At 45.9% G+C, this 9,590-nt stretch overlaps 1 protein-coding gene across 1 annotated transcript in view; it reads left to right on the top strand.

Annotated features, from left to right (window-relative positions):
* Positions 1-9,590, top strand: part of SPAG8 (sperm associated antigen 8) — a 128,480-nt gene continuing 118,890 nt past the window's right edge. The window contains exons 1-3 of the mRNA XM_053700957.1: positions 1-160; positions 3,944-4,031; positions 6,087-6,264. Coding sequence (XP_053556932.1) covers positions 33-160; positions 3,944-4,031; positions 6,087-6,264 — 394 coding nt within the window. The 5' untranslated portion in view covers positions 1-32. The remainder of the gene's footprint in view (positions 161-3,943; positions 4,032-6,086; positions 6,265-9,590) is intronic.

The raw sequence follows: 9,590 nt of genomic DNA, 5'->3' as shown, positions 1-9,590 counted from the left end.
TCCACTCTGCAGTTGGACCCTTCTCAGTTGGAATGTTTATCCGAAACGCCCATCACCTGGTCCCTCTTGTAAGCCACGCCTTCTTAAACTTTTCCTTCTGCTGCAGGGGAGGCGGGGATAGTTACCATGGTAACACAAACACACACAGAAGGACGTGCAGGTAAGTTATAGCTCGTGCCCGTGTGTACTAATGGTACTGAGGGTAAGTGCACGTGTAGGTACTGAGGGTAAGTGCACATGTAGGTACTGAGGGTAAGGTCATATGTAGGTACTGAGGGTAAGGGCACATGTAGGTACTGAGGGTAAGGGGACATGTAGGTACTGAGGGTAAGTGCACATGTAGGTACTGAGGGTAAGTGCACATGTAGGTACTGAGGGTAAGTGCACATGTAGGTACTGAGGGTAAGTGCACATGTAGGTACTGAGGGTAAGTGCACATGTAGGTACTGAGGGTAAGGTCATATGTAGGTACTGAGGGTAAGTGCACATGTAGGTACTGAGGGTAAGTGCACGTGTAGGTACTGAGGGTAAGTGCACATGTAGGTACTGAGGGTAAGGTCATATGTAGGTACTGAGGGTAAGGTCATATGTAGGTACTGAGGGTAAGGGCATATGTAGGTACTGAGGGTAAGTGCACATGTAGGTACTGAGGGTAAGGTCATATGTAGGTACTGAGGGTAAGGTCATATGTAGGTACTGAGGGTAAGGTCATATGTAGGTACTGAGGGTAAGGGGACATGTAGGTACTGAGGGTAAGGGGACATGTAGGTACTGAGGGTAAGGGCACATGTAGGTACTGAGGGTAAGTGCATATGTAGGTACTGAGGGTAAGGGCACATGTAGGTACTGAGGGTAAGGGCACATGTAGGTACTGAGGGTAAGGGGACATGTAGGTACTGAGGGTAAGGGCACATGTAGGTACTGAGGGTAAGGGCACATGTAGGTACTGAGGGTAAGGGCACATGTAGGTACTGAGGGTAAGGGGACATGTAGGTACTGAGGGTAAGGGCACATGTAGGTACTGAGGGTAAGGGGACATGTAGGTACTGAGGGTAAGGGCACATGTAGGTACTGAGGGTAAGGGGACATGTAGGTACTGAGGGTAAGGGGACATGTAGGTACTGAGGGTAAGGGCACATGTAGGTACTGAGGGTAAGGGGACATGTAGGTACTGAGGGTAAGGGCACATGTAGGTACTGAGGGTAAGTGCATATGTAGGTACTGAGGGTAAGGGCACATGTAGGTACTGAGGGTAAGGGGACATGTAGGTACTGAGGGTAAGGGCACATGTAGGTACTGAGGGTAAGGGGACATGTAGGTACTGAGGGTAAGGGCACATGTAGGTACTGAGGGTAAGTGCATATGTAGGTACTGAGGGTAAGTGCACATGTAGGTACTGAGGGTAAGTGCATATGTAGGTACTGAGGGTAAGTGCACGTGTAGGTACTGAGGGTAAGTGCACATGTAGGTACTGAGGGTAAGGTCATATGTAGGTACTGAGGGTAAGGTCATATGTAGGTACTGAGGGTAAGGGGACATGTAGGTACTGAGGGTAAGGGCACATGTAGGTACTGAGGGTAAGGGCATATGTAGGTACTGAGGGTAAGTGCATATGTAGGTACTGAGGGTAAGTGCACATGTAGGTACTGAGGGTAAGTGCACGTGTAGGTACTGAGGGTAAGTGCACATGTAGGTACTGAGGGTAAGGTCATATGTAGGTACTGAGGGTAAGGTCATATGTAGGTACTGAGGGTAAGGGGACATGTAGGTACTGAGGGTAAGGGGACATGTAGGTACTGAGGGTAAGGGCACATGTAGGTACTGAGGGTAAGTGCATATGTAGGTACTGAGGGTAAGGGCACATGTAGGTACTGAGGGTAAGGGCACATGTAGGTACTGAGGGTAAGGGGACATGTAGGTACTGAGGGTAAGGGCACATGTAGGTACTGAGGGTAAGGGCACATGTAGGTACTGAGGGTAAGGGGACATGTAGGTACTGAGGGTAAGGGCACATGTAGGTACTGAGGGTAAGGGGACATGTAGGTACTGAGGGTAAGGGCACATGTAGGTACTGAGGGTAAGGGGACATGTAGGTACTGAGGGTAAGGGGACATGTAGGTACTGAGGGTAAGGGCACATGTAGGTACTGAGGGTAAGGGGACATGTAGGTACTGAGGGTAAGGGCACATGTAGGTACTGAGGGTAAGTGCATATGTAGGTACTGAGGGTAAGGGCACATGTAGGTACTGAGGGTAAGGGGACATGTAGGTACTGAGGGTAAGGGCACATGTAGGTACTGAGGGTAAGTGCATATGTAGGTACTGAGGGTAAGTGCACATGTAGGTACTGAGGGTAAGTGCATATGTAGGTACTGAGGGTAAGTGCACATGTAGGTACTGAGGGTAAGTGCACATGTAGGTACTGAGGGTAAGTGCATATGTAGGTACTGAGGGTAAGTGCACATGTAGGTACTGAGGGTAAGGGGACATGTAGGTACTGAGGGTAAGGGCATATGTAGGTACTGAGGGTAAGTGCACATGTAGGTACTGAGGGTAAGGGGACATGTAGGTACTGAGGGTAAGTGCATATGTAGGTACTGAGGGTAAGTGCACATGTAGGTACTGAGGGTAAGTGCATATGTAGGTACTGAGGGTAAGTGCACATGTAGGTACTGAGGGTAAGTGCATATGTAGGTACTGAGGGTAAGTGCACATGTAGGTACTGAGGGGAAGGGCATATGTAGGTACTGAGGGTAAGGGCACATGTAGGTAGTGAGGGTAAGGGCACATGTAGGTACTGAGGGTAAGGTCATATGTAGGTAGTGAGGGTAAGGGCACATGTAGGTACTGAGGGTAAGGGCACATGTAGGTAGTGAGGGTAAGGGCACATGTAGGTAGTGAGGGTAAGTGCATATGTAGGTACTGAGGGTAAGGGCACATGTAGGTACTGAGGGTAAGTGCATATGTAGGTACTGAGGGTAAGGGCACATGTAGGTACTGAGGGTAAGGGCATATGTAGGTACTGAGGGTAAGGGCATATGTAGGTACTGAGGGTAAGGGCACATGTAGGTACTGAGGGTAAGTGCATATGTAGGTACTGAGGGTAAGGCACGTGTAGGTACTGAGGGTAAGGGCACGTGTACATGTAGGTACTGAGGGGAAGGGCACGTGTACATGTAGGTACTGAGGGTAAGGCACGTGTAGGTACTGAGGGGAAGGGCACGTGTACATGTAGGTACTGAGGGGAAGGGCACGTGTACATGTAGGTACTGAGGGGAAGGCACGTGTAGGTACTGAGGGGAAGGGCACGTGTACATGTAGGTACTGAGGGGAAGGGCACGTGTACATGTAGGTACTGAGGGGAAGGGCACGTGTACATGTAGGTACTGAGGGGAAGGGCACGTGTACATGTAGGTACTGAGGGGAAGGGCACGTGTACATGTAGGTACTGAGGGGAAGTGCACGTGTAGGTACTGAGGGTAAGGGCACGTGTAGGTACTGAGGGTAAGTGCATATGTAGGTACTGAGGGTAAGGGCACATGTAGGTACTGAGGGTAAGGGCACATGTAGGTACTGAGGGTAAGTGCATATGTAGGTACTGAGGGTAAGGTCATATGTAGGTACTGAGGGTAAGTGCACATGTAGGTACTGAGGGTAAGGGCACATGTAGGTACTGAGGGTAAGGGCACATGTAGGTACTGAGGGTAAGTGCACATGTAGGTACTGAGGGTAAGTGCACATGTAGGTACTGAGGGGAAGGGCACGTGTACATGTAGGTACTGAGGGTAAGGCACGTGTAGGTACTGAGGGGAAGGGCACGTGTACATGTAGGTACTGAGGGGAAGGGCACGTGTACATGTAGGTACTGAGGGGAAGGGCACGTGTACATGTAGGTGGGGTTCGGGTGATACCTGTTTCACTGTGTCACTATTACTGTCTGTCAGTCACAGTATGGCAGGTACACAGACGGCACAGGCTGAGCAGAGCAGACGCTCCCAGAGTCCATGTCTCCTGCACAACTGGGTTGAAGAGGTGAGATGTGAGGGGGTGGTACTGCTGCATGACACGTGTGTTGTGAGTATTGTATGTGTGTGTGTTTTGTGTATACATGTGTGTTGTGTATAGATGTGTGTATGTATGTGTTTGTGTGTACATGTGTGTTGTGTATAGATGTGTGTATGTATTTGTGTGTGTGTGTACATATATGTATGTATTTGTGTATACATGTGTTTGTGTGTACATGTGTGTATGTATTTGTGTGTGTGTGTACATATATGTATGTATTTGTGTATACATGTGTTTGTGTGTATGTATGTGTTTGTGTGTTTGTGTGTATGTATGTGTTTGTGTGTATGTATGTGTGTGTACATATATGTATGTATTTGTGTGTATGTATGTGTTTGTGTATGTATTTGTGTGTACATGTGTGTATGTATGTGTTTGTACGTGTGTATGCATGTATTTGTGTGTACGTATGTATTTGTGTGTACGTGTGTGTATGCATGTATTTGTGTGTACGTATGTATTTGTGTGTACATGTGTGTATGTATGTATTTGTGTGTACATGTGTGTATGCATGTATTAGTGTGTGTGTGTACGTATGTATTTGTGTGTACATGTGTGTATGCATGTATTTGTGTGTACGTATGTAATTGTGTGTACATGTATGTATGTGTTTGTGTGTACATGCGTGTTTGTGTATACATGTGTATGTATGTGTTTGTGTGTACATGTATGTATTTGTGTGTGTGTGTATGTGTATGTATGTATTTGTGTGTACATGTGTGTATGTTTGTATTTGTGTGTACGTGTGTGTACGTGTGTGTATGTATGTATTTGTGTGTACATATGTATGTATTTGTGTGTACATGTGTGTATGTGTGTGTATGTGTGTGTGTGTGTGTATGTATTTGTGTGTACATATGTATGTATTTGTGTGTACATGTATGTATTTGTGTGTACGTTTGTGTGTACATGTGTTTGTGTGTGTGTATGTATTTGTGTGTACATGTGTGTATGTATGTATTTGTGTGTACATGTGTGTATGTATGTATTTGTGTGTACATGTATGTATTTGTGTGTACATGTGTGTATGTATGTATTTGTGTGTACATGTGTGTATGTATTTGTGTGTACATGTGTGTATGTATGTATTTGTGTGTATGTATTTGTGTGTACATGTGTGTATGTATGTATTTGTGTGTACATGTGTGTGTGTGTATGTATTTGTGTGTACATGTGTTTGTGTGTGTGTATGTATTTGTGTGTACATGTGTATGTATGTATTTGTGTGTACATGTGTGTATGTATGTATTTGTGTGTGTATGTATGTATTTGTGTGTACATGTATGTATTTGTGTGTACATGTGTGTATGTATTTGTGTGTACATGTGTGTATGTATTTGTGTGTACATGTGTGTGTACATGTGTGTATGTATTTGTGTGTACATGTGTGTATGTATTTGTGTGTACATGTGTGTATGTATGTATTTGTGTGTACATGTGTATGTATTTGTGTGTACGTGTGTGTATGTATGTATTTGTGTGTACATGTGTGTGTATGTATTTGTGTGTACGTGTGTGTATGTATTTGTGTGTACATGCGTATGTATGTGTTTGTGTGTACATGCGTGTATGTATGTGTTTGTGTGTACATGCGTGTATGTATGTGTTTGTGTGTACATGCGCGTATGTATGTGTTTGTGTGCGCGTATGTATGTGTTTGTGTGTGTGTGCGTATGTATGTGTTTGTGTGTACATGCGTGTATGTATGTGTTTGTGTGTACATGCGCGTATGTATGTGTTTGTGTGCGCGTATGTATGTGTTTGTGTGTACATGCGTATGTATGTGTTTGTGTGTACATGCGTATGTATGTGTTTGTGTGTACATGCGTATGTATGTGTTTGTGTGTACATGCGTATGTATGTGTTTGTGTGTACATGCGTATGTATGTGTTTGTGTGTACATGCGTGTGTATGTATGTGTTTGTGTGTACATGCGTGTATTTTGTATGTAAGTGACAATTTTTAAATAGCGCAGGAAGCTGTTGATCTAAACTGTATAGCTCTTCCTATCACGTGTTACAGAGAGCCGCTGCCTCCCTGGACAATGACCTGCGTGTCACAAACACCTGTGTTGAAGGGAAAACGCACAAATATGGGCACCGGGGAATTCTCAGTACCGAGCTCTTGGCACAGATGGCAGAAAACACAACTCATAAAGATTCCTATGGTGCTCCCAGCAAGGACAGCGAAAGGCTCACAGGTATGTGCGTGTGTGTTATGTGCGTGTGTGTTATGTGCGTGTGTGTTATGTGCGTGTGTGTTATGTGCGTGTGTGTTATGTGCGTGTGTGTGTTATGTGCGTGTGTGTTATGTGCGTGTGTGTTATGTGCGTGTGTTATGTGCGTGTGTTATGTGCGTGTGTTATGTGCGTGTGTGTTATGTGCGTGTGTGTTATGTGCGTGTGTTATGTGCGTGTGTGTTATGTGCGTGTGTTATGTGCGTGTGTTATGTGCGTGTGTTATGTGCGTGTGTTATGTGCGTGTGTGTTATGTGCGTGTGTGTTATGTGCGTGTGTGTTATGTGCGTGTGTGTTATGTGCGTGTGTGTTATGTGCGTGTGTGTTATGTGCGTGTGTGTTATGTGCGTGTGTGTTATGTGCGTGTGTTATGTGCGTGTGTTATGTGCGTGTGTTATGTGCGTGTGTGTTATGTGCGTGTGTGTTATGTGCGTGTGTTATGTGCGTGTGTGTTATGTGCGTGTGTTATGTGCGTGTGTTATGTGCGTGTGTTATGTGCGTGTGTTATGTGCGTGTGTGTTATGTGCGTGTGTTATGTGCGTGTGTTATGTGCGTGTGTTATGTGCGTGTGTGTTATGTGCGTGTGTGTTATGTGCGTGTGTTATGTGCGTGTGTGTTATGTGCGTGTGTGTTATGTGCGTGTGTTATGTGCGTGTGTTATGTGCGTGTGTTATGTGCGTGTGTGTTATGTGCGTGTGTTATGTGCGTGTGTTATGTGCGTGTGTTATGTGCGTGTGTTATGTGCGTGTGTGTTATGTGCGTGTGTTATGTGCGTGTGTGTTATGTGCGTGTGTTATGTGCGTGTGTTATGTGCGCGTGTGTTATGTGCGCGTGTGTTATGTGCGTGTGTTATGTGCGTGTGTGTTATGTGCGTGTGTTATGTGCGTGTGTTATGTGCGTGTGTTATGTGCGTGTGTTATGTGCGTGTGTTATGTGCGTGTGTTATGTGCGTGTGTTATGTGCGTGTGTGTTATGTGCGTGTGTGTTATGTGCGTGTGTGTTATGTGCGTGTGTGTTATGTGCGTGTGTGTTATGTGCGTGTGTGTTATGTGCGTGTGTGTTATGTGCGTGTGTGTTATGTGCGTGTGTTATGTGCGTGTGTTATGTGCGTGTGTTATGTGCGTGTGTGTTATGTGCGTGTGTGTTATGTGCGTGTGTGTTATGTGCGTGTGTGTTATGTGCGTGTGTGTTATGTGCGTGTGTGTTATGTGCGTGTGTGTTATGTGCGTGTGTGTTATGTGCGTGTGTTATGTGCGTGTGTGTTATGTGCGTGTGTGTTATGTGCGTGTGTGTTATGTGCGTGTGTGTTATGTGCGTGTGTTATGTGCGTGTGTGTTATGTGCGTGTGTGTTATATGCGTGTGTTATGTGCGTGTGTGTTATGTGCGTGTGTGTTATGTGCGTGTGTGTTATGTGCGTGTGTGTTATGTGCGTGTGTGTTATGTGCGTGTGTGTTATGTGCGTGTGTGTTATGTGCGTGTGTGTTATGTGCGTGTGTGTTATGTGCGTGTGTGTTATGTGCGTGTGTGTTATGTGCGTGTGTGTTATGTGCGTGTGTATTATGTGCGTGTGTTATGTGCGTGTGTGTTATGTGCGTGTGTGTTATGTGCGTGTGTGTTATGTGCGTGTGTGTTATGTGCGTGTGTGTTATGTGCGTGTGTGTTATGTGCGTGTGTGTTATGTGCGTGTGTGTTATGTGCGTGTGTGTTGTGTGTGTTATGTGCGTGTGTGTTATGTGCGTGTGTGTTGTGTGCGTGTGTGTTATGTGCGTGTGTGTTATGTGCGTGTGTGTTATGTGCGTGTGTGTTATGTGCGTGTGTGTTGTGTGTGTTATGTGCGTGTGTGTTATGTGCGTGTGTGTTGTGTGCGTGTGTGTTGTGTGCGTGTGTGTTGTGTGCGTGTGTGTTGTGTGCGTGTGTGTTGTGTGCGTGTGTGTTGTGTGCGTGTGTATTATGTGCGTGTGTGTTATGTGCGTGTGTGTTATGTGCGTGTGTGTTATGTGCGTGTGTGTTGTGTGTGTTATGTGCGTGTGTGTTATGTGCGTGTGTGTTATGTGCGTGTGTGTTATGTGCGTGTGTGTTATGTGCGTGTGTGTTATGTGCGTGTGTGTTATGTGCGTGTGTGTTATGTGCGTGTGTGTTATGTGCGTGTGTGTTATGTGCGTGTGTGTTATGTGCGTGTGTGTTATGTGCGTGTGTATTATGTGCGTGTGTTATGTGCGTGTGTGTTATGTGCGTGTGTGTTATGTGCGTGTGTGTTATGTGCGTGTGTGTTATGTGCGTGTGTGTTATGTGCGTGTGTGTTATGTGCGTGTGTGTTATGTGCGTGTGTGTTATGTGCGTGTGTGTTGTGTGTGTTATGTGCGTGTGTGTTATGTGCGTGTGTGTTGTGTGCGTGTGTGTTATGTGCGTGTGTGTTATGTGCGTGGTGTTATGTGCGTGTGTGTTGTGTGCGTGTGTGTTGTGTGTGTTATGTGCGTGTGTGTTATGTGCGTGTGTGTTGTGTGCGTGTGTGTTGTGTGCGTGTGTGTTGTGTGCGTGTGTGTTGTGTGCGTGTGTGTTGTGTGCGTGTGTATTATGTGCGTGTGTTATGTGCGTGTGTGTTATGTGCGTGTGTGTGTTGTGTGTGTTATGTGCGTGTGTGTTATGTGCGTGTGTGTTATGTGCGTGTGTGTTATGTGCGTGTGTTATGTGCGTGTGTGTTATGTGCGTGTGTGTTATGTGCGTGTGTGTTATGTGCGTGTGTGTTATGTGCGTGTGTGTTATGTGCGTGTGTTATGTGCGTGTGTGTTATGTGCGTGTGTGTTATGTGCGTGTGTGTTATGTGCGTGTGTGTTATGTGCGTGTGTGTTATGTGCGTGTGTTATGTGCGTGTGTGTTATGTGCGTGTGTGTTATGTGCGTGTGTGTTATGTGCGTGTGTTATGTGCGTGTGTGTTATGTGCGTGTGTGTATGTGCGTGTGTGTTATGTGCGTGTGTTATGTGCGTGTGTGTTATGTGCGTGTGTGTTATGTGCGTGTGTTATGTGCGTGTGTGTTATGTGCGTGTGTTATGTGCGTGTGTGTTATGTGCGTGTGTGTTATGTGCGTGTGTGTTATGTGCGTGTGTGTTATGTGCGTGTGTGTTATGTGCGTGTGTGTTATGTGCGTGTGTGTTATGTGCGTGTGTGTTATGTGCGTGTGTTATGTGCGTGTGTTATGTGCGTGTGTTATGTGCGTGTGTTATGTGCGTGTGTGTTATGTGCGTGTGTGTTATGTGCGTGTGTGTTATGTGCGTGTGTGTTATGTGCGTC

This window comes from Bombina bombina, chromosome 2, assembly GCF_027579735.1.
Source record: "Bombina bombina isolate aBomBom1 chromosome 2, aBomBom1.pri, whole genome shotgun sequence".
NCBI lineage: Eukaryota > Metazoa > Chordata > Amphibia > Anura > Bombinatoridae > Bombina > Bombina bombina.
Note: the sequence above shows the minus strand (reverse complement) of the source record. Positions and strands in the feature narration are given on the sequence as shown.